At 48.2% G+C, this 25399-nt stretch overlaps 1 protein-coding gene across 4 annotated transcripts in view; it reads right to left on the bottom strand.

The window, feature by feature from the left end:
• Smug (Single-strand-selective monofunctional uracil-DNA glycosylase) overlaps nt 1–25399 on the bottom strand; it is a 463559-nt gene that overhangs the window by 399277 nt on the left and 38883 nt on the right. For all 4 annotated transcript variants that reach the window (XM_068384522.1, XM_068384525.1, XM_068384524.1 and 1 more), the window contains exon 2: nt 12502–12841. In XM_068384522.1, coding sequence (XP_068240623.1) covers nt 12502–12807 — 306 coding nt within the window. In that variant the 5' untranslated portion in view covers nt 12808–12841. The remainder of the gene's footprint in view (nt 1–12501; nt 12842–25399) is intronic.

Here is a 25399-nt window from a genome sequence, read left to right as displayed (position 1 = left end):
TACCCCTTCCACGACACCAACCACAGAAGACTTTCCACTTTGCCTGGTAGACTGCTGCAGAAGACTTTCGCAGGTGTCCAGACATCCTGACAGCAACTTGTTGCGAAAATCCTCTCTCAGAGAGGAGATGCTGGATAGTCTCCAGGCGTGAAGTTGTAGTGAACCTATGGCTTTGTGGAAGATGTTGGCATGTGGTTGTTTGAGTAGATTGTGTCGTGGCGGGAATTCTCTTGGTAGCTCCGTTAGTAGTTGCAGAAGGTCCGGGAACCATTCCGCGTGATGCCATAGCGGAGCTATGAGGGTCATTGAAAGATTGACCGATGTTCTGGTCTTGTTGAGTACCCACCTCATCAGACAGAACGGGGGAAAGGCGTAAACGTCGATGTTGTCCCACCGTTGTTGGAAAGCATCTTGCCAAAAGAGCCTTGGGGTCTGAGACTGGGGAACAGTACAGCGGGAGCCTGAAGTTCAGGGCTGTTGCGAAGAGGTCCACAGTCGGAGAACCCCACAAAGTCAGGACTTTGTTGGCTACTAGATGATCCAAAGACCACTCGATACTCACTATCTGAGATGCTCTGCTCAGGTTGTCGGCGAGCACATTCCTTTTGCCCGGAATGAAGCGAGCTGATAGTGGTATCGAGTGGATTTCGGCCCATCTCAGTATCTCTACTGCTAGATGGGATAGTTGCTGCGAAAAAGTACCTCCTTGTTTGTTGATGTAGGCCACTACTGTGGTGTTGTCGCTCATCACCACCACAGAGTGACTTGCCAGGTACTGTTGAAACTGTTGAAGGGCCAGAAAGACGGCCTTCATCTCTAGGAGATTTATATGGAGGTACTTTTCTAACTCTGACCAGAGGCCTGAGGTCGTGTGGTGCAGCACGTGAGCCCCCCACCCTTTTTTTGAAGCATCTGAAAACAGCATTAAATCCGAGGGAAGGACGAGAGGGTTCACTCCTTTTCATAGGTTCTCGTCTGCCACCCACCACTGGAGATCCGTCATTTCCGCAGGTCCCAGGGGGATCTGGATGTCCGGGGAGTCGTACGCTTGATTCCACCGGGACTTGAGTCGGTACTGGAGGGATTTCATCCTGAGGCGACCGTTGGAAACTAGACGGGCCAGCGATGAAAGGTGACGAGGAGACGTAACCACGATTGGGCTGGAAGTTCTTCTCGTCTGAGAAAAAGCCTTGCGACCTTCCTCAGCCTTGCTATCCTGTCGTCTGATGGGAAGGCTTTGTGGAGATTGGTGTCTATAATCATGCCTAGGTATACCAGTCTTTGAGTGGGAAGCAGTGAGGACTTCTCAAGATTTACCATGATCCCCAGATCTTGGCAAAGTCTCAGAAGTTTGTCTCGGTGTTGAAGAAGGGATGACACCGAGTCTGCTAGGATTAACCAGTCGTCCAGATAACGGAGGAGACGGATGCCAATCCTGTGTGCCCAAGATGATACTAGGGTGAACACACTGGTGAAGACTTGTGGTGCTGTGGAGAGATCGAAGCACAGCACTCTGAACTGGTACTTTCTGTTGTCTAGGCTGAATCTTAAGTACTTCCTTGAAGACGGATGGACTGGGATCTGGGAGTACGCGTCCTTTAGGTCCAGTGTGCACATGAAGTCTTGCGGTCTTACTGCTAGTCTGACCGTGTCCGTCGTCTCCATGCTGAATGGAGTTTGTTTGACAAACTTGTTCAGAGCTGAGAGGTCGATGACTGGTCTCCAGCCTCCAGACGCCTTCTTTACAAGTTGACTGAAGAAACCTGGAGATTCGTCGAGGACCTCTTGGAGAGCGCCCTTCTTCAACAGGGTCTGGACTTCTGCCCGAAGGGCTTGTCACCTTGCCGATCCCATGGCAAGGAAGCTCAATGACACTGGATTCGTGGTTAGAGGAGGTAGAGATGTTATGAACGGGATGCAATATCCTAGACTGATCACAGATATTGTCCAGGAATCGGCCCCGAGTTGCTTCCACCTGTTTGAGCAACTTTGTAGGCATCCCCCCACTGGTGGATATGCAGGGGTACTGCCTATCCTAGCATTTGCGACCTCGGCTGCTCCCTCTAGGATTCTTGCCTCCCCTGGAGGACTTTTTGCCTTTCCTTTCTTTGACAGTAAAGGGCTTAGACACCAAGGTCTTTGCTGCTGTCGTCGTTCTAGTGGTCTTGACTGGATGGGACTGCTGTGGTGCTGGAGGCTTATAGGGGTTGGATGTTAAAGCCCTATGAAGAAGGGAGTCTTATTGAGACTTCCTCCACCTCTCAGCGGCATGTTCCACATCCTTAGGCTCGAACAAGATGGATCCCTCTAGAGAGGAATGTCTGAGCCTATTGATCTCGGTGCTAGGGGTCCTTCTGATGGAATCTCTCAGCTACTGCATCCCGACGTTTCAGAATGGTATTTGCCCACAAGTTCGAGACTTGGTGGGCCAGAAACTCGATCGTGCGAGTACCTGAGAGAAGAAATGTCTCCATAGCTTTCCTGGTACGTTCTTTGGAGAAATCCTCAGAACGTATCAGGATACCTAAGGTCCCCAACCAGATATCGAGCCACGAAGTGGCTTGCATAGCACACTTCGCAACTTTCTCCTGGTCAAGGATCTCGGCCGCTGAGAATGAGACCTGCCGGTTGGAGAGTCTCTCAAGAGGGACTCCCCTGGTAAGCTCTTCCAGCGAGTGGTGAAGAGGAAGAGCTAAACAAGGCTCCTCAAGGATCTTGAAGTACCTCCCCTGCTGTAAGCGAGGAAGTGGGAGGAGCTTGTTGGTGGCACTGGAACGGTTGGAGGAGGACATCTCGGAGAGCTGTAGAGAGATCTTGTCCCTGATACTCTTAACCCCTTGAGACCAGGGCAGTGCTGCACTGGTCTTGGAGGGTTTCTGAGGGTTTCTGTGTCCTTGCCCTCTCAAGGTGGGATCTCTGTGTCGGAAAACCCGTTGAGAGCCCTCATTAGAGTCAGAACTTGCCAAAATGCATGATCTGACTCTTGCTGGTCTCCTCCTGATGTAGGACTTGCAGCGAAGTCTCCTTTTGTCCCCAAAGGCTCTTCTTGGGGAGAGTCGCGTACGTTCTCTGAGTGGCTAGCTGGCTCCATCCTAGTCCTAGTAGAGGACTTCGGCAATGTTTTGGAGTCCTTAGATTCCTTCCTGGGAAGGATATAGGACTCCAACATTGACGAGGATGGTATGTTCCTTTAAATCCTCGACTGAGAAGACATCTTGGCGCAGGGAGAGGTTTCCCTCATTGGTGCGATGGGGGAAAGTCTCTCCTCACGTGATTCCCCTGGGGACGGGAAATCTTCGTCCGAAAGGGAAGGAGAGACAGTCTGGGGGAAAGAAGGAACCTGCCTCGAAGGTCTGCATGGAGTCAGTTTTGCCCTTGGAGAAGTTACCGCATCTGGAACTCCTCTTTTTCTCTTCAAAGGGGTAGAAGCAGCCATGGATCTGTGCCCTAATTCAGAGAAGACAGGCTTGAAAGCCTGCATTACGGCTCTGATCAGTGCACCGAACCAGGGCTGTTGGCTGACAGATGCGCTGTCAGACATACCCCTTGAAGGGACAGGAATTGAAGGATCCCTGGGAGGAGTCCTCATCATTGGTGGGTTCGCCTGAATTGGCTTTGGGATCCTGGACCCCACTAGATGTTTCCCTTCTCCCACAATGCGCGGTGGTATGCGCTTGCGGGGAGGGGAATGAGGCGATGGCGACCTTGCTGTGCGTAGTTCAGCAGTCTTGTGCGCAGGAGGATATTGACGCTCGCGCGAGGGAGAGTATTGGTGCTCGCACAAGGGAGAATACCGGGATTCGCGCGCGGAAGACTGCTGGCGCGAGGGTGGGCCCGTGGGAGACTGCGGGCGAGCGGGAGACTGATGGCGCACAGGAGCACGTGCGGGAGACTGTTGGCGTGCACGCACGCGGGAGAGTATTCGTGCACGCACGCGGGAGAGTATTCGCGCACGTGGATACGCAGGATCAGGTGCGCGGGCGAGAGTTCGCGCGTGCCTGTACCAGTCGTAGGGCGCGCGCGCAGGAGAAAGATCCCTAGCGCGCAGGCGCGCAGTTGAAGCCTGTGAGGCTCGTGGGCGCGTGATAGAATGTGGGCGCAAACCCGTAGGAAAGGATAGGTGAGCGCGCGCGCGTATCCTTGCGGATGCGTGCGGGAAAAGGCTGGCGCGATGGTATTAGCTGGCACGTGGGAGAAGTCAGTTTAGTTGACTTCCCAGCAGCGCCCAGATCAGTAGATCGTTGGTTCGCAGGAGAGTTAACTGCTGGGCGTGAGCGCTGGCGCGCAGGAGATCACTGGCGAGGGGGAGAGCACTGGTGTGCAGGAGAGCGCTGGAGCGTAGGCGAGTGCTGGCGCGCAGGAGGTTGACGGCGCGCAGGTGAGAGTTTGCACGCAGCTGGGCGTGGGCGCGTAGGCTTAGGCTCAGCCAAGTCATGACATGCAGGAGAACGTAGGCGCGTAAGTGAGTGAGGGCATGCATAGCGCGTGATGGAGCTGTGCTCCTGTTGGGACGTATGTGCGTGTTGGCGCATACGCCCTTGATGCCCTGTGTTAGGGTTTATTGATGGGGCCTGACGAGCTACTAGAGAGCGTTCATCAGGTTTTGTTGGCGCATAGCGCGTATCTGGGTGGCGCACCTTAGCGTGCTCAGATGAAGCCTTGTTAGGTTTATGCAAGAAGGGTGACGGCAGGTCGGCAGGTCTGTTGGGTGGAAGGTCAACGTGTCCTTTAAAAGGACGACCTTCCACCGAAGGAGATCGGGAACGATCTGCAGAAAGGTCCAGGACCAATGCAGGAACAGTGATCGGTGATTGTTCTCGATACTCCTCTGGCGAAGAGGAAGGCGAGCCCTGCGACGAATGTGCCCTCCGGGGGCCGTAGGGTCAGCGAGCTGACCTTCTGCAGTCCTCCGAACAGGAGTCTCTGTAAGTGAACTCCCCCGAGGGGAAGAAACACGAACAGGAGTGACTGACCTTGGACTTAGTTCCTCCCTCGTAGGCAGAACAGAGACGGGAGAAACTAAGCCGTCAGCTACCGTAGGGTTTGAAGAGGCAGAGGTGATGGGTGATACTGCATTGGATACCTCTGACACCACAACGTCGACAAGAGACAGAGGATCAACCTCAGTCGGTGACGGCGATTGCTTGACAGCGGCACCCAATCGGATGTAGTTAAGCAAAACCTCCTTGGAGGGCGAACTCGTAAGCCCCAAGGAGGACCAAAGCTGAAAAAGGGAGGTTAGTGACATATCCTCCCCCGGGGGCAGAGGTGGAGCTGCTTCGCTAGGGAAGCAACGTCATCTCTCGAGCACCGAGGTTGGTAAACAGTACATCGGTCTACGCTACCACTCGACGGTCTCTCGAAAGAGACCGACCAAGTGGGAGCTTCGGAGGAGGTTTGGGCAACGGAAGAAGAGGCCTTGGGTTTTTCTCCTTTCAAAGAAACCTTTGAAGGAGAATGAATGAATGAATGAATGATTTAAAGTTTTCAGGCATCCTTTGAAGGAGATAAATCCCGTTTGGACTTCTTCTTCCGTCGTCACGAAAACCTCTCCCACTGGGAGCTAGACCACTCCCTACACTCACTACACCTATTGTTGCTATCACACCGTTGGCCCCTACAAGAAGGACAAAGGGCGTGAGGATCGGTCTCGACCGCCGACATGAATGTTCCACAGGAAAGACTAGTAATTATTAAGAATTTGGTATTTCAATTGCCCTACTCTTGGTACCATCAAACTGTCTTTCCTGCCGTCCAGTCTTTAAAGATGGGTAGTTTGCTAACTCCTCCTCCTTCCATATGCTTTACTCGAGCGAAAACGGCGACGAGGAGGGAGGCAGCCCGGCCGTCCGAGAGTGTCAGAGAGAGAGACACACAGAGACCTCACTCACCTGGGAAGGTTTCTACAATTTTGATTTGTCCGACATGCCTGTCTTAGGCTAAAGGCTTTTATTGGGATCCCTGGTCTACGTCACCCTCTTGTGAACATCTGCCAAAATCCATCTGCAACGCCTTTGTGCATGGTTCGACAATGGTGAGTACCAAGAATATATAGGGCTTATTTTTAAGGTTATCATTGCGAACTCTCATTGCCTTGTGTTGCCTATTAAAGTTTTTCCTGTCTGTCATTTTTAATCTTATGAAGATTCGTAATAGTTTTTTTTGGTGGTCAATATGTTTTATATATCGTATTCTCTTGTCCTTTCAGGTGATTTAGCTCTCGGACTAGTAACTCTAGCTTATTCATAAATTCACGTTGTTAACACTTGGGTAAGAGAATCGTCTAATATATTAAATGTTTCGAGTGGTTATATTTATGACGGATTGTCTCCCATATTACGACCGAGCAAATTTATATTAGGTTTACCGTCCATTTCAGGATGGTGTTTGGTTTCGGTGTAACGGCCCTTTTATTTCCTTCCTGATACTAATGTAAACCTCAGTTGCTCAATTGTAAGGTAATTTTAAGTGGGTTATTATTCCTATGGGTATATTCTTCTACATAAATGACCATGACTTTTAGATACTAATCTTCCTGAATATTTCTTTACAGACAGCGAGCGAAGCAGAACGAAGGAAACGCCCTACGATCTATGTGAATTGCCTTGTTCTCCAACCAATTGTTTGTAACTACGTTACTACGTCATTTTAAAAGGCTTATTTATGTAATAAATATCATATTTAATTACATTTTTCCTTCCAACCTTTATTTCAAATCACAGATTTTTATGGTGTTCTGCTTATGGCGCCCAACGTGGGGCAACACTAAGAAAGGTGCTTAATGATGGTGCAGATGATCCAGTAGAGAATTGACCACGACTGGGGCTCCCAATAGTCTCTCATATTTCTATTTGCAGGACATTGACATTTTCCCTTCCAGGATATTAACATTTTATTGAAATAAATATAATTTTCCTTTTCAGAAAATTAAAATTTTATTGTTTTGCATTTGTTATACGTTTGTTATAATGGCTAACTTACAGGTACTGATCGGACAACGAAAAGTCATTCGGAGAAAAGTCACCGAACAATTCAAAGGTCTGACACCTATTCTGCCCTTACACAAGAAGAAAAGTTAGCTATTACAGGTCTTCTTGTTAATTATAGAAACAAGTCGTCAGAGCTAGATGATCAAATCCTCTTGAAGAAATTTCCTGACATATCTGATGAAGCAGTTAGAGCCAGAATTAACAAGTTGCCAGGATTATCTAGACAAAATTGAGCATTGTTTACCATTACTTGAGATTTCCAGGGGTAGGAATGATTTTAATATTCCCGACATGGCCCGCAGTTTACTGAAACAGCCAACAGCTCCTCTTCCTAAGTTTACAAGCAAAGAAGGAGAAGATTTCTTGAAATTTATAGCAGAGTTTGAGGCTACAACTAATGCATTTCAGTATCCAGACAGAGATTTACTTTTATTGTTGAGGCAACAGATAGACGGTCGAGCAAAGACTTTATTAAGTTCTCTGGAAGCTGACAAACAGCGTTATGTAGATGCCAAAGAATTATTGATTTCCGCCTTTGCTTCTAAGGAGGTTTGTAAAAACAATGCAATTAGGAACATTACGGAGTTAAGTCTAAGAGAGTGTGATGATCCCTTCACATTTATTTCCATCCTCCGATCAGTATGCGAAGCAGTCAAGACTTTTAACATTGGAGCGGATGAATTTGTCAGATATTTTGCTTGGCACGGCTTAAATGGTCTTTTTCAGAGTCATCTTATTAATATTGCAGGAAAGACTCATCCTTCCTTAAATGACATTATTTCACATTTCTTTGCAGCTTGCGAAAGGTACGAAAGTGACGGGAAAGGTGTTGAAAGCTTGAAATGTAAAGCTTCACCTGTCAAGACATTAACACTCCCTCTTCCTAAAGAGAGAACTACCAGCATGGCTGCGGAAGCAGTAACATGTGATAAAGACAGGTCTTCGCCTCAATGTTCTTTGTGTTCTACGGTTGGAAATACTGATAAATTTCACTTTATTCATAAGTGCCCTAATTTTCTTTCTCCTACAGATAAAGTGCATATTTTAAAATCTAAAAATGGATGTGTAAAATGCGGCCAGTTTAATCATGTTTCCGGTGAGTGTCGTTTTAAATTCAAGAGACGCTGTTCAAATTGTAACAGCTGGCATATGACTTACCTGTGTGATAGGAGTCCGTCACCAGACAGAAACTCTAACAATATTAATAACTGCAAATCCAAGGTGGACACTTCTCAAATAAGCAGCGGTGTTGCCATCCTTCCTACTTGTCAGGGTGATTCCATTTTACCCACCTTTTCATTTAAAGTTGGGGGGACTGTTTACAGAGGACTGAAAGACAGTGGTTCGCAGAGCACGTTTGTCACTAAGAAATTGGCGGAGGAGAATAATCTTAAAATCATTAACTCTAAAGTAAAACTAACAGAGATTGAGTTTAATGGTAACAAGGAGTATTTTACTGAAATTGTTGAAGTTCCTGTTACGATCGGAGATAAATCCTTTATAATTTATTGCTTGGTTGTACCAAACATTAATGTGGCATTGCAATTACCTCTGCTTGGTAAATTAGTTGATAAATTTCAGGCACAAGGTGTTAAACTAGCTGATCAATTCCTTCATAAATTTTCTCATGAAATTGATAATGTTCAGCTCATTTTAGGTACAGACTTCGCTTATTGTATTGCAGGTACAGATACAGTTTTTGGAGGAATAAATTCATCGATGTATACCCAGTGTCATGCAGGTATTTTGCTGTCTGGTAGCATTGATTTAATGATTAAGAATATTGATAATTTAGCTGATACGAGAGTGCAAACTTCGGCTGTTAGTAACCCATTTCAGTGTAGTTCTGCTATTCATATCCAGAGTAGTTCCTTTTTGCTGAACTCTAAAGTTGATATTTTTGCCGATGATGACATTAATACTAACTTTGAGGTAAACTGTTCATTTTCTGTAATAAATGAAAGAGATATGCTTATGGAGAAACCATTGCAACAGGCCACTGACCAACTTCTAGAGTCTGAATGTAATTATTACTTAAATTACGATCAGAATTTCTACAATGATGAAAGTATAGAACTTAACAACCTGTTGCAAAATTCTTGCTTTTTTTCAGGACCAAATTTAAGTATAAATGAAGTTCCAGAATTGTCAACTACTATACCAGCATTTGAAATGCCCACTGAGGTTCAAGCAACTCCTTCCACAGCTCGGGTTATTGAAGTTGCTAACAATCTTATTGATATTAATAATTATTCCAATTTCAGGAAACTTGTATTGATTTTTCGCAGAATTTTCTTAGTGGTGCACAAGTGGAAGCTGAAAGCAAAAATTGCTTGCTTACCAGTCGCTAATTACTTTGCCCAGGCTATAAATTACTTGTTAAACACTGAACAAAGGAAGCATTATCCTGAGGTATATTCTTACCTACAGCATGGTCTTAATTCCAGAAAAGACATTCCTCCTATTATAACACAACTTAATTTATTTTTAGATTCACAGGGTCTTCTGAGAGTTAAGAGTAAATTCAAAAAATGGAATTATGGCTTAAGTGGAAATTGCCCTTTATTATTGCACCCAGACAGTCATTTGACCAAACTAATTATTTGGGATGCACACCTCAAATTATTACATTCAGGATGTTATTCTGTATTAACAGAGCTCAGAAAGCATTATTACATCCCTAAACATTTCTCAGTAGTGAAAAAGGCTCTTAAACAGTGTGTTCATTGTCGTAGGTTTAATAATCGTTATATAAGGTTAAATCAGAACTTTTACAGAGACTTCAGAGCAGATCCTCCTACGGTTCCTTTTTCTAACATATTTATGGACTATCTAGGACCCTTCAATACGAAGGATGGAAAAGAGACCCGTAAGGTTTGGTTACTATGTATCACCTGTACTTGATCTAGGGCAGTTAACCTCAAAATTTGTAGGAGTTTGAATGTTGCAGAATTTTTAAGAGCATTTCAGCTACACTGCTTTAAGTACGGGATTCCTCAACTTTGTATTAGTGATCTTGGAACTCAGTTAGTGGCAGGAGGTAATACCATAACTTCCTTCATTAGTGACCCTCAGACGCAATTATATTTTGAGGAAAATAATGTAAAACCCCTCTCCTTTCAGCAATATTTCAAAGGCTGCAGTCAATTGGGATCATTAGTAGAAGTCTGTGTAAAAATGGTCAAAAGATTAATGTTTGGAGCAATTAAGAATTTTGTATTGACGTATGTAGACTTTGAATTTCTCGTCTGTAATATTGTGCATCTCATTAATCGACGACCTATAGCCTTCAAAGAAACTGTTCATGCTGAGACTGACCACGTGCCTGAACCAATAACGCCAGAACAGCTCGTGCGAGGTTATGAATTGACTTCTCTAAACCTTATCCCTAATCTTCAACCTCTTTCAGTTGAAGATCCAGAATTTGACCCTGATAATCCAGCTATTTCTCAGAATTACCTAAAGTTGTGTAAAATTAGGCAGACATTAATAGAGACCTATCATAATAAATTTCTAGGTACTCTGATTCAGCAAGCAGTTGACAGAAAGGGGCGGTATCGCCCCGTTACTCATAAATTACTAAAGGTTGGCGATGTTGTATTAATTAAGGAGGAACATACCAAAAGGAATAATTATCCTCTAGGCATAATTCTAAAAGTTTTTAAGAATGATTTGGGTGAAGTAACCCATGCTGTTATTAAGAAGGGAAAAACAGGCCAGGCATCAAGGTTGCATGTAAATAATATTATACCAATACTAGAAAACACAGGAAGTACCAATTCAGCTACTCCTGATGTTTGTAATTCTGTTACTTCGTCCTTAAGGCCCAAAAGAAAGGCTGCTATATTAAGCCAAGAAAGGACAAGACAGATGATTTAATCTTTATTCAGTATTTGTATTTTCTTGTATTTAATTCAATTATTTTTACATTTCTTAAATGTATTTTTTCTTACAATTGTCCTGTTACATATGTTTCAGGATGGAATTTTTTCATGTCTGAAAAAATCCCATCTTCGCCCCTGGACTATACAAGACATTTCATATTTTCACATGGCGACAGGAAAGACTAGTAATTATTAAGAATTTGGTATTTCAATTGCCCTACTCTTGGTACCATCAAACTGTCTTTCCTGCCGTCCAGTCTTTAAAGATGGGTAGTTTGCTAACTCCTCCTCCTTCCATATGCTTTACTCGAGCGAAAACGGCGACGAGGAGGGAGGCAGCCCGGCCGTCCGAGAGTGTCAGAGAGACACACAGAGACCTCACTCACCTGGGAAGGTTTCTACAATTTTGATTTGTCCGACATGCCTGTCTTAGGCTAAAGGCTTTTATTGGGATCCCTGGTCTACGTCACCCTCTTGTGAACATCTGCCAAAATCCATCTGCAACGCCTTTGTGCATGGTTCGACAATGGTGAGTACCAAGAATATATAGGGCTTATTTTTAAGGTTATCATTGCGAACTCTCATTGCCTTGTGTTGCCTATTCAAGTTTTCCTGTCTGTCATTTTTAATCTTATGAAGATTTGTAATAGTTTTTTGTGGTCAATATGTTTTATACATCGTATTCTCTTGTCCTTTCAGGTGATTTAGCACTAGTAACTCTAGCTTGTTCATAAATTCACGTTGTTAACACTTGGGTAAGAGAATCGTCTAATATATTAAATGTTTCGAGTGGTTATATTTATGACGGATTGTCTCCCATATTACGACCGAGCAAATTTATATTAGGTTTACCGTTCATTTCAGGATGGTGTTTGGTTTCGGTGTAACGGCCCTTTTATTTCCTTCCTGATACTAATGTAAACCTCAGTTGTTCAATTGTAAGGTAATTTTAAGTGGATTATTATTCCTATGGGTATATTCTTCTACATAAATGACCATGACTTTTAGATACTAATCTTCCTGAATATTTCTTTACAGACAGCGAGCGAAGCAGAACGAAGGAAACGCCCTACGATCTATGTGAATTGCCTTGTTCTCCAACCAATTGTTTGTAACTACGTTACTACGTCATTTTAAAAGGCTTATTTATGTAATAAATATCATATTTAATTACATTTTTCCTTCCAACCTTTATTTCAAATCACAGATTTTTATGGTGTTCTGCTTACAAACAGAACTAGAAAAAGAAAAAGACAAAAGCATTAAATGGCTGCCAAATGACAGCAAGGATGAAAGCGGACACGTCCGACTACCATCTGAGGTGTGTAAGAGGGGGGGGGGGGGTTAGCAAGCTACCCTCCCCTACCCCCGCTAATTAGCGGTGTGGGTAGTAAGCCCTCGTTAAAAATTAATGGCTCGTCATTTCAGCTACGCCGAAAGTAATACCGCTATTAAATAGCGTGTTTGTATTCCAGTTTCGGAACAAACAGGAAATTTGCTCATACTTTGCTTTATTTAAGATTTATAATAACAAACACATTTTACACACAAGTTCCCACAATATAGCATGCAAAAATATACGAATCACTTGTCCTTCATGATGGAATGCACAGAAAAACAGAACTAACCCCAGTTTGTCCCATACCCCAAGGGCCAGGGTTCATACCCAACAGCAACACCTTTTTTGGTCCTTTACAAAACTTTGCCAGGAAATCTCTGTGAATTTCACGAGCATAGTCCAACGGGTTGTACACATAACAAATATTCATGCCATAATCTAGCTGAAGGAGAGCACCACACTGCTTGTCTTCAATATCCAAGAAGGATGTTGCAAAAGCACCCAAATCAGGAGATCCTGAACTGTCTTCAAAATCATTTACACTTTGGTGGTCATTGCTATGACTAATTTTCAGCTTTTTCCTCTCACTTTCCATTTTAATTAGCACAAAAGCACTGTTTTCTCACAGTCTGTAAAATTAAAGATTCTGTTAGGATACTGCATGCATAACAATGACTTCAAAGCAAAATATTCCAGTATAATATTATTTCTAAGAGTTCACCAATATCATCTAGCAGGATTCTATTCCATGCCCTGTACCTACAAAAACAACTAATTAAAGGAATTTAATGTGGAAGACAGCTGGAGCAAGATGAAAATTTGTAGAAAGTGCTGAAATATAAAAAATTTTAAGTAATTTTTATTTTTCCTAACATACTTACCGAGAACTACTTTCTTTAGTTTTGCGTAGGTTACCCCCCACCCCGCTTTCTAAGGAGGCCTACCCCCGGAATTAAGGAATGTGCCCCGAGGGTAGGCTCATCGTAGGTCGCTGCCCAGCTGGGTCAGCTCACCAGTAAGTTCTATTGGATTAGCACAATGCTAGCAAGGGAAGAGAGGCACTCGTGGAAGGAAGGGAGGGCCATTACCCGAAAGTAGTTCTCGGTAAGTATGTTAGTAAAAATAAAAATTACTTAAAATTTTTTATTTGTTCCAACACGAATACTTACCTCGAACTACTTTCTTTAGGAGACTTACACTTTAGGAGGCGGGAGTGCTATTCTGACCCCCTGACCCGGGACGTGGAGGCCAAGAGGCCCAGGGATAACGGGACCTACTAGAAAGCGGATGCGAGGGTAACTACACAAAAATTCACGTTAGTGTCTAAGTACTCACCCTTTGAAAAAACTTCTTTTGACGTTCCTTCCAGGAGCGTAGTCCTGAAGAGTGTGTTATCCTATGGTATCAGTCGGTATTCCCCGAAGAGGCAAGTAAGCAACTGGGTAGGAGGTAGGAAACCGCACTTGTGCCTACCGGTTGCTAGTCTTGATAGCGCCTGGGGTTTTTACCGTTACACCGCTTGGAGGGCAGAGATGACTGTTCCAATGGAGAACCCGTCTAAGGATTTTCTCGAGTAGTCCTTGAGGTAATGGGCAGTAAAGGTTGACTGGTTCGACCAAGTACCTGCTCGCAGGATCTGCCCCACTGCCATGTTTTTCTCAAAGGCTAAGGAGGTGCTCAGGCCCCTGATGTCATGAGGCCGGGGGGTGCCTGGCACTGCTATGCCATCTTCCTTGTAGGCTCTGGCGATAACTTGTCTCAACCAGAAGGAAATGGTGTTTTTGGAAACTTGTTTCTTATTAATACCTGTGGAAACGAAGAGGCTCTTGATGCCTGGTCGGAGATGCGCTGTTCTTTCCAGGTATTTCCTAATTGTTCGCACAGGGCATAATTTTAAATCTTCTGCATTGCCTGTCTTAGGGATGGCAGGAATTGAGAAACCCTCAAACTTCGGGTCCCAGACTGCTGGGTTCTGAGTCTTGGCCACAAAAGAAGGCACGAACTTGAAGGATACTTCTTTCCACCCCTTTGAATGAGAAACGTCGTATGATAGACCATGGATCTCTCCCACTCTCTTAGCGGACGCCAAGGCCAGCAAGAAGACGGCCTTGAGGGTGAGATCTCTGTCTACGATATCCTTCAAGGGTTCAAAGGGGGGACGACACAGCATCTTCAGGACCTTGGCTAAGTCCCACTGGGGCACCCTACTCGCCTGTGGGGGGCAGGACTGCTCGAAACTTTTGACAAGCATCGCTAAATGTCTCGAGGCCCCCAGGTCGATGCCCTTCAGGAGGAAGACTTGGCCTAGGGCGGCTCGAACTCCTTTTATGGCTGGAATTGACATTCCCACCTTGTCCCTAAGAAATACCAGAAAATCTGCTATGTCTGGGACAGAGGCCTTAAGAGGTCTAATGTGCCTCTCAGAGCACCACTTCCTGAAGGAGGCCCATTTTGCTTGGTAGACCGCGGCCGACGACTTTCTCAGGTATAGAGACATTCTCTTAGCCGTGGAGGAAGAATATCCTTCTTTCTTCAAGAGCCGCTCAATAGTCTCCAGGCGTGAAGACGTAGGGAGAGTGGGTTGTCGTGGAACCTGAGGAAATGAGGCTGATGCAGAAGGTCTGACCTGACGGGCAGAGGCCACGGCGGTTGACTCGACAGGTCTTTTAGGTCCGCGAACCACTCTCTCTCCGGCCACCAGGGCGCTACCAAAGTCATCTTTAGGTTTCGGGCTGTCCTTACTCTGTTTAGTACTTGTCTTATCAACATGAAAGGGCGAAAAGCGTACACATCCAGATTGTCCCACTTGTGCTGAAAGGTGTCCTCTAAGGCTGCTTTTGGGTCTGGCACAGGAGAGCAATAGACTGGGAGTTGGGCGTTGAGTTTTGTTGCAAAGAGGTCCATCACCGGGGAACCCCAGCGCTGGATGATGACCTTGGCTACTTCTGGGAGAAGGGACCATTCTGTCCCTACTATCTGGCCCATTCTGCTGAGGCCGTCGGGCAGAACGTTTTTCTTTCCGGGAATGAACCTTGCTAACAACACCACTTGATTTTCTTCCGCCCAATCTAGAATTTCTATTGTGAGATCGCACAACTCCTTAGATTTCAAGCCTCCCTGTTTCTTTATGTATGCCACTACCGTGGCGTTGTCGCACATCAACGCCACGGTCTTTCCCTTTAGTAGACTTGCGAAGTGTAGGCAAGCCTTCTGGACTGCTTTCAACTCCAGGACATTGATGTGGAGTCCCTTCTCCCCGTCCAACCAGGTCCCTCGTGCCGTTTCGTCGAGGAGATGGGCTCCCCATCCCTGGTTGGAGGCGTCTGTGAACAGTAGTAACTCGGGAGGGCCGGTCCCGAAGGGCATCCCCTTGAGTGAGTTCGACTGGCAATGCCACCATTCCAGGGAGGGTCTCGTGTTTGGTAGGACTGGGATTAGCACCTGTTGTGAGTCCGTCTGGCACCAGAGGTTCTTGAGATTCCATTGGATGGATCTGAGCTTTACCCTCCCTTGGGGAACTAGTTTCTCCAATGAGACCAGGTGACCTATCAGCCTCTGCCAGTCTTTCGCCCTCCTGGGGTGCTCTGACAGGAACGGCTGAATGATGTGCCTGAGGTTTCTTATCCTGTCCTCCGTAGGGAAAACTTTTCCCCGAATAGTGTCTAATGTCATTCCCAAGTAGTTCATTCTGGTGGATGGGGATAGATTTGACTTCTTCGGGTTGATTACGATCCCCAGATCCTTGCAAAACTGGAGGAGACTTCTCCCTTGTTCCTCCAAGAGGACCTTTGATGCGGAAAGAAGCAACCAGTCGTCCAGGTATCTGATAAGGCGAATGCCTTGTTCGTGAGCCCACACTGAGACAGTCGTGAAGACTCTCATGAACACCTGGGGCGCTGTTGACAGACCGAAGCAAAGGGTCCTGAATTGCAGGATCTGGGAACCCCATTTCACCCGGAGGAACTTTCGACTCGAGGGGTGGACCGGAATTTGGAAGTATGCGTCCTTGAGGTCTATGGTCATCATATAATCTTTCTCCCTCAAGGACAGCAGGACTGACTTCGGAGTGTCCATTTTGAAGTCCGTCTTCTTGACGAACTTGTTGAGAGCTGACAGATCTATAACTGGTCTCCACCCCCCGGTCGCTTTCTCCACCAGGAACCGGCGACTGTAGAAACCTGGTCCTGGGAGAAGGACTTCTTCCATGGCGCCCTTCTCTAACATGGAGGATATCTCCTCTTGAAGGGCGGTCCTCTTTAACGGGTCTTTGGGAGCTAGCCATTCTGTCCGGTTGGCCGGAATAAGAGGGGGTGGTTCCGTTAGGAACGGAAGTCTGTAGCCCTCCTTTAGTACGGACACTGTCCAAGGCTCTGCTCCTTGAGCCTTCCATGCTTGCCAATGACGTCTGAGGCATCCCGCAACCCGAGGCTTGGGCGGGGATAGGGGGCCTCCCACTCTATCTTCTTCTAGAGGGGCGGCTTTTCTGCCTCTCCTAGAGGCGGAGTAACCCGACCTGAAGGAGCTTGAGGGCGCTGGAGCTCCCCTGCGGGGGGGCTGAGGCGTTGCGGACCAGGAGGAAGAGGGGGCCTCTCTCCTCGTAGTGCTGGTAGAGGCTTGGGGCGTCGCGGCACTATCCGAGACGGACCTCTTGTAGGGCGGTCTCCTAGAAGTCGTAGGTCTGGGGATGTTAGCCTCCTTTTTCGAGACCTTCTCCATGATGGCCTCTAGTTCCTTCAGGGGAAACAAGGACTCTCCCCACAAGGGTAAGCTGCGAATGGCCCGCGCCTCCCTGTCTGGTACCTTCCGAGACACCTTCGCCAGAACAGTGTCTCGCTTACGGAGCACCCAGTTAGCCGTCAGTGCGAGAGACTGATAAGTCAAAAACTTAAGGGTTTTACCCCCGGAGGTAATGAGGTCTCTCAGTAGGCCTTGCTGGTCAGGGTCCTCGGGGTCGAAGGAGGCTTGTACACCTACCAAAGTGGAAGCCCATCAGTCCAGCCAAGAGGAGACGTTTACTAAGTCCCTCGACATTTCCTCCATCATGGAGGCTTCTGCTGGCGAGAAACAGACTGGGGCCGAAGAGGCTCTATCGTCTGAGACGCCTTGACTAAGGATGTCGACGGCTGACTCTACCTTACAGGGGCCTGGGCGTCGTCCCGCTGGCACATAGACTTTGCCTTGGGTTTTGAGGCCCTGGAGCAATTTCGAGGAACTCTGGGTTTTGGGGGCCTCGGCATTGCTGGCCACTACCTTGTCGACATACTCTTGCCCTAGGACTAGATCTCGGGCTAGAGGAAGTGCTAGGGACGTCTTAGGTTGGGAGGGAGTCTGCATGATCCTCAAAAGGCTTGACCTCCAGTAATCATCATCCGTAGCCGTAGGTTCTTCTATTTTGTGGTGCCTTCTGATAAGGCTAACCACTCTCCTATAGGCGGAGTCCTCCGTCGGGGAACCCTCCCCTCCGTCAGCCGAGGTCTCGGTTTGGGGCCGGGGAGCTGGGTTACCGGGCACGCCGACTGGACGTCTAGCTCTTGGGGCCAGGGGCGTTGTCCTGCCGAGGTACTGTATCTCATCCGCGGGTATGTCCGCACCAGGGGCCTGGGTTAACGCAGGCATCGCTGGTTCAGCGGGGACTCTCGTCCGCCCTAGGGCTCTGGGTGCCGAGGACGCGGTTCCCGTGGGCTGACCCGACAGCGGGAACCGTTCCTTCCGACCCGAAGGTCGCACCAGCTGGGCTGGTTCGATCAGGCCGCCTGACGAGAAGCGCGTTTCCCCCCGCTGGGCGGGGTGAACCGGAGGCTTCGAGGACTTATGCCTTCTAGAGAGGTCTTTCCTGCGGGCTAGGTCGCGAGGGTCAAGGCTGTGCTTAGAGGACGGCAGCCTTGGCGACCGCTCACCGGACCGGCGGTCCGGGGAACAAAGCACCTTTGAGTCCCGAGATACGTCGATCCAGGTGCCACCGGGAGATCTACTCCTCCCATACTTACGCCCTGGGGAGCGGGAGCGCTTCCTGCTATACCGGGAACGTGACCTCGAACGGGAATGTTCGCTCCTGGACCGCTCCCTCCGATGACGGTGTTTTACCCTGACCTCTTCCTCTGACGAGGAATAAACGTCCGATGAACCCGACGACACTGTGTTTATCGCGTGTCGGCTGGTAGCGGGGACCGCGGGGGACTTCTTTGGGCGTTGAACGCCAGAGGTCGAGGGCTGGAGGAAGTCTTCGGGGACTTCCGTGAGGGGGGCCGGGAACGACTCAAAACGTTCCATGCCAGGGAGCCAGGGATCCAGGGTCACATCCATCCTTAGGGGTGACCTACCCGGCGTCTTCAGGAGCCTCCAGCCGAAGGCATCGTTACCCGAAGGTCGAACTTTCTTCTGGTTGTCTCCCCCTAACGACGATCCAGAAGCACAGGCCCACGAGGGCGGCGGAGATACCGACACCGCGTTACTACCCCACAAGGGGTCATCGGAGGAAGCGTGCCCCCCGAGCACAAGGGCCGACTCTCCGGACGCACTACAGTACTGGGTCCTTCACTAGCCCTAGAAGGGCCCGCAATTGGCACTGCACTTACACTGGGCTCCTGGGAAAGGACGCCTTGTTCATTTTCAACACTAGACTTACCTCGTCCCCTACTCTGTGTAGGGGACGGTGAAACCGAGGCCCCGTCGGACCGCTCACTGGGTGATGGTAGCGGCGAAGAAACACTAGCTTTCCTGGGGGAACGTTTCGCCGATTTTCTCTTTTTGGTACCGTACCGTACCCACTGGATATCGCTCCAGTCTACACACTCGGGGCACGTATCTGCTGACGAACAAACCCTTCCCCTACAGGAGGAACAAAGGGAGTAAGGATCCACTTCAGGCTTGGAGAGGAACGCTCCACACGATTTACCGGCTCTAGGCCCAGGACAACGGCGGATTTGCTCCATAATGCACACAACGCACGACACAAGCACGAAGGGAATCAATGAAAACACTGGGTAAGCACACCGGTGGAAGGTGAACGTACAGGAACACCCGGGAAAAGTACACTGGAAAACGCAAGTTACCACACGGGGAACACGTGGGGCACTAGAACGCACACAAAGGATCGATAGAGAACGAGAGCGAGGTGTTCACACGTCGCGACCAGAGAACTTACTGGTGAGCTGACCCAGCCGGGCAGCGACCTACGATGAGCCTACCCTCGGGGCACATTCCTTAATGCCGGGGGTAGGCCTCCTTAGAAAGCGGGGTGGGGGGTAACCTACGCAAAACTCTGGTCGGTAGAGAGGAGATTACCAGTAACTCCTAAAGAAAGTAGTTCGAGGTAAGTATTCGTGTTGGAACAAATAGAAATTAATCTTAACCATAATCTCCACATCGTACAAGACTGGGAAGGTTTTCACCCACTTGGATGTCAACCCCAGTCTGACCTGTGATGCCACATCTGTCATTGGGTGACTGACATCCCTTACCTTACCGCAGGCAGTCACAAATCCCAGACAGTACTTGATTACACACTTGGCTCATTTGTCATCTTTATCATTACAGTACCCAAAAAGAGAAGAGGCAGTTCTGGCACCCTTTATCTAACCCGACGCTATAGCTTAACATACTGGTCATCTGGGTTCTCAGTCCATGGTACTGCCTAATTGTTGGCCATGACGGTTATCATTGAGGTAACTTTTTTATATTTTTTTATATTCTAATCTATGATGTATTTGCTCCCCAGTTGCCTGTTTCAACTAATTTTCTCTTCTTTTACAAACTGGTCTTCAAGTCTAGATATAGACACCCTAACCAAGTATGATATTTTCATAATAAAATAAATTTTTAAACATACTTACCCGCTGGTTATATAAAAATAGCTTTAGTCCTCTGACGTCCGGCAGAAATTCAAAACTTGCGGCAATCGCAGATAGAGTAGCCAGGTGTACACTAGCGCCCTCATGCGAGCTACACAGAACCATTCTATGAATCCCCAGATTTTCCATGCCCATAGAATGTCTCTAGAGGGGGGGAGGGGGGAATAAAGGTTATATAACCAACAGGTAGGTATGTTAAAAAATTTATTTTATTATGAAAATATCATTTTTAAATATTAAACTTACCCGCTGGTTATATAAAAATAGCTGATTGACACCCTTGGTTAGAGACAGCTACATTGTTGGAATATTACTTAAAAGTTAATTAAAAGAAGCTTACGAGTTCGTAGCTGTTAAGGAAGCTGACTTCAATGATTCTCTGCCTCATTATGTCTGCTATCTTTATGAGATCCAGCGATCCACCCAGGGGGCTGAAGACCTCTAGGAGCTGTCAAACTGGTAAATAACCTCTATGCTGACAGGACCTCAACTAATACCCTTGTTCCAGGCGCTCTCAAGGAAAAAAATGACCACCTGACTAAATCAAAGATTGCGGAAGATTGTCGACCAATCTCCACATACAACCATAAAAATATATAAAAGTTCCAAGAGAAGAAAAAGGGTACTGTACTAGGATTATGGTTGAATTGAATTGAATACTGTATAGGATTTAGGCATTAAGCCAGGCACTGGGGCATCAAAGGCCATTCAGCGCTATATAACGAAAATCATTCACTCATATCTGTACACTCACACCATTTAGTATCATTTTAACCTTTAATACAAATCGCAACACTTTCATACAATAAAATCTAGATGTGAAATGAATAGGGATTAAAAGGGTAGAATAAATAAATAAATTAATAAAATCAATTATAGCTAGTAATATAACCCAATACTTTGTATAAATTTTCTCAAGTTCAGGGTATTACAGTTTTCCCCCAGTATATCTCTTAAAGGTTTGTCCTGGAGTAAATGTGTCCTCCTCTGAAGATTAAAAACAGGACAATCGACTAAAATATGTTTAACATCTATTGTCACTTGACAGGTATTACAAAGAGGGGCCTGTCTCCCTTCCCCACTCTTCATTATGGTTTACCTGCAGAGGTTCGAGGTCAGCTATGCAGAGACCAGGATGCTGCTTCCCCGTAGAGGGGATGATGAAGAAAGAAGTAAGGGCCAGACATACTTCTTTCGTTCATGCAGACTAAAACCTGATAACAATACCCTCAACCTTCTGCTACCTGTCCAAAAAGGAGCCTGAGGTTAGACCAGCTGTTGTGTAGCCACCACAGAGCGATAGAAAACGTATCGAGACTCCTGTGGGTCACGCCCTGCAGGAAGCGGGCTGCGAAGGTCATTAGACGCTTCCAGACTCCAGTTTGTAGAACCTGCGTCACAGAGTAGTATTACTCGAAGGCGAGGGACGTTGCGATGTATCCAACATCGTGCTGTAGGGCGACGTGAAGGGGGAGGGTCTGGAGACAGGTCGAAATGAATGTCCTTGAGTCCGGGCTGAAGAGGTATACTGGTGACTCTCCCCCATGTCCTCCTTGTGCTCCCAAATCGGCTGCAACTGAGGACAAACTGCAGCTGTTCCCAGCGCTAACCTCTCGATTCCTTTACTGGCAAGAAAGAGAAGGTCTTGGGACATCAGATACAGAATGGAGACTCGAAATCTTGAATGAATCGGACCGAAGGGCCGGGACCCCCAGATTCTGAGTCTAGCCAACAACTCAGGAGCGAGCCTGAATGTTGCCTTCCCTCTTCCTTAGAAAGGGCGGAGTCGTAAGAGACCAAGAAGATTGCTTACACACTGGCCGTGGCCAGAGTGAGCAGGAGACCCAAGGCGGAATACAATCAGAGGCCTGTCGTAAAGGGTCTTGAGAAGATCTCTTAAAGGACTAAAAGTCCGAGCCATGCTCCAAGTTGGAGGTCTTCCTCCGACTTGGGCAGGGACGATCGTAGCTTCGCATGAGCGAGGATAGATCCAGCGGTCAGGAAAAAGTTATTCCTTTAAGCCTGAAGGTCAGGGAAAGGCTGAGCGACAGGCTTCATTGCCGAGAGCGGAAAGGAGTTTCCTCCCGCCGAAAGGCAATAAGACTGTTATTGCTGGAGAAGAGGCCTCAAGGGAAGAGGTATATCTCCCACGGCACCAACCACCTTAGACTCTTCACTTTGCCTGGGAGACCCCTGTGGATGACTATCGCAGATGATGCGACCTCCGTACCGCGACTGTAGCGGGTTGTCTCTTCTTGAGGAGGAGGCGTAGTGTCTCCAGGCATGAAGCCGAAGCGACGCCCCGGTTCCGGAGAGATGTCGCAGTGTGGTTGCTTGAGTAGTCTGCGCCGTGGGAGAAGCTCTCCTGGGAGTTCCGTCAGGGGAAGCAGAGGGTCCAGAAACCGTTCTGCGCATAGTCCCAGTGGAGCTCTCCCATTGAAAGGTTGACAGACAACCTGGTCTTGTTGAGACCCATTGTCCACAGACAAAAGGGAGGGAAGACGCAGGCGTCGAAGTTGTCCCACCATCACCGGAATGCCTCTTGCCAGAGTTTCGGGGTTTGAGACTGGGGGGAAGAATAGCGGAAGCTTGAGGTTCCAAGCTGTCGCGATCAGGTCCCCCAGACCAGTACTTGCTGGTTACCCAAGGTCAAAGACCCCCAGGTACACTCTCTCTAAGAGGCTCTGCTCGGATAGTCTGAGAGAACATTCCCCTGCCTGGAATGAGAGAGCCGATGGTGGTATTGAGAGAATCTCAATCATCCCGGTATCTCTACTGCAAGATGTGAAGGTGTGAAAATGCGTCCCCTGCTGGTTAGAATACGCCAGAATCATGAAGTCGACACGCACGGGGCGACTCGGCAGGAGCTGTAGGATCTGTAGAGGGGCCAGACTAAGGCCCCTAAGCCTGCCTGACTGATGGAGAGGTATCCTTCAGGTCTTGACCATAGGCCTGGACCGAAACATGCCCCCCCCCCCCTTTCCTTTGACGAGTCCGAGAACAGCATCAAGAATGTGGGGAAAGGACGAGAATATCCACTACCATCAAGAGGTTCCATAGGTCAACACCCATTGCAGGTCTAATAGTTCCGCTGGTCCCATAGGGGCCAGGAAGTCCGGTTAAACATTGCCTGAAGCCACCGGAACTTGGATCGCCCCACATGGAACTTATCCTGAGGCGACCGTTCGGACTATAGACGGGTCAATGAGGAAAGGAGAACTAGGAAACGTTCCAAGGTAGGGGTGAAAGCTCTGCTAGACTGAGAACAGGTACTGCGACTCTCCTCAGTCTTGCCACAGTCAACCGAAAGGAAGGCTCGGAGGATGTGGTAACAGAATCTAGCGTCCCCAGGTGGCCACCCATCCAAGTACCGACATTGCTTAACCTCGCTGGACGGACGGGAAGCGGGGTTTCCAACGTGGTAAGGCCGTTGACTCAATATCATGGCCAGATACTCCAGATGTTGAGGCAGAGAAGGCTCCAAGCAAAATGCCATGAGCCCACACTCGTGGTAAGCATCCGGAAGCTTGTCACGGCGCTGAAGAAGGTCGAACCCGAGCCTACCGGAGTTGACCAGCCCTCCAAACAGCAGAGGAGGCGGAAGCCTGCACCTGAGCGGCCAAGAGGAAGGCAGGGAGAGTTCTCTGGGGAAACAAACCTGCTATGCCACGGCGGGATAGCCACACTGCATCATAAGCAGGAATACTTGCAGTCTAGGCTGAATTTGACGAGCACCCTGGAAGATGGAAGGAATGGAAACTGAAAGTACCCGTCCTTCCGATCCAGGGTTTAAGGAGTCCTGTCGCCTCGTTACCAGTCTGATCGATTCTGCTGGTCTACGCTGGCCGAAGTTTGTTCGACAAACTTGATCAGGGCTGAGAGGTCGACTAAGGACATCCCCTCTCAGATCCTTTCTTACAAGAAAGGATCGACTGAGGAGGCCGGGAGTGAAGCCGTCGATGATCCTAAGGAAGACCTTCGCCTAAGGTATGGATCATTCTGCCCAATCGGGCAACTCTGCTGACGCTAAGGCATAGAGGTTCAGAGACACTGAATTCGCTGACAGAGACGGCAGGCGCGATATCCTTGGCTGATCACAGAGATTGTGCGGGAATGGGCATCGGGAAGCTGTCATTCGGATGAGTAACCTTAAGCATCCTCCCAGAGAAAAACCTGCAATCCTAGAGTTCGTGAACTCCTTTTATGACTATGCCCCTCCCGGGGGAGTCTCCCGTGCCATCTGTTCCTGGCAGGAGGAAACTGCAATTGGACACCTTGTCCCAGTTGTCGTAGCCGATAACTTAGGCCGACGTGATTGAAAGACAAGGGCGCTGGAGCCCTGCAGAGTCTGGAAGAAAGCGCCTTGGAGGAGTGAAAACGGAAGTCGATTTCCTCCGCACAGCCGCTGTCTAAGTCTCTGTCCTTGGGCACAAACAAACTCTTCTCAAGGATGGAAGGGTGTCTGAGGTCGTCGACCTCCACAGATGAGACACCCGAAGGAAGCCCTCAGTCAGCCCGTCCAGATGGTACAACATCGAGCTTGTCCACAAGTTAGATACTTAACGACGAAAGGCCAAGGTGCCTGAACTCGAGAGGAGGAAAGTACCCATGCTCTTCCTGTAGCTTCCTTGAACCAAACCTCGGGCCGTAACCGAGGAGGGAAAGAACCTGGTAAGCTCCCAGAGGAAGGGGTAAGCAGTCACCCCTTGTCCGATGGAGAAATCTCGAACGGAAAGCCCCCCCGCCAAAAATCCTTCCAGGGAATGACGGGGAAGGGCTAACCAGGTTCAGGAAAGAGGAGTGTTGCTCAGATCTCCCTTAAGTTTCTCCTATTCTTGCAAGTGCCATGCTCTGCGTTTACGGGGTGAGGCCGTGTTCTGGAAATACGCTCCAGAAGAACTCGCCAGGCTGGCCATGCTGCGAAAACCCCATTGGGAATCGTGGTCGCAATCGCCCTGGAGCTCGCGCGACGGTAATTAAAAGATTTTTCTTGTGGGCGAACGTGGAAGCGCCCATGCGCGGTAACGCAAACGAAGGTGAGCGAAGGAGCGCATGAGCGTAGAAGTGTAGGCACGTGGGCGTGTGGGCGCGCGGGCGCACAGGCAAGCGGTCGCGCGGGCGAGCGGTCGTGCGGGCGAGCGGTCGAGAGGGTGGGCAGGTGGATGAGCGCGAGTCCGAGGCGGCGAACGCAAGCGTTAGCGCGATGGTGAGGAAACGCGCTGCCGCGTGGGCGAGGAAGACCGCTGGCGATATGGATCAACAAGCGATCGGTGGTGAGCTGGTGAGCGCTAACGCGCAGGTTGGCGATGGCGCGTTGTGTTATGCCGACGCGATGGT

Source organism: Palaemon carinicauda, chromosome 12 (genome assembly GCF_036898095.1).
Source record: "Palaemon carinicauda isolate YSFRI2023 chromosome 12, ASM3689809v2, whole genome shotgun sequence".
NCBI lineage: Eukaryota > Metazoa > Arthropoda > Malacostraca > Decapoda > Palaemonidae > Palaemon > Palaemon carinicauda.
Note: the sequence above shows the minus strand (reverse complement) of the source record. Positions and strands in the feature narration are given on the sequence as shown.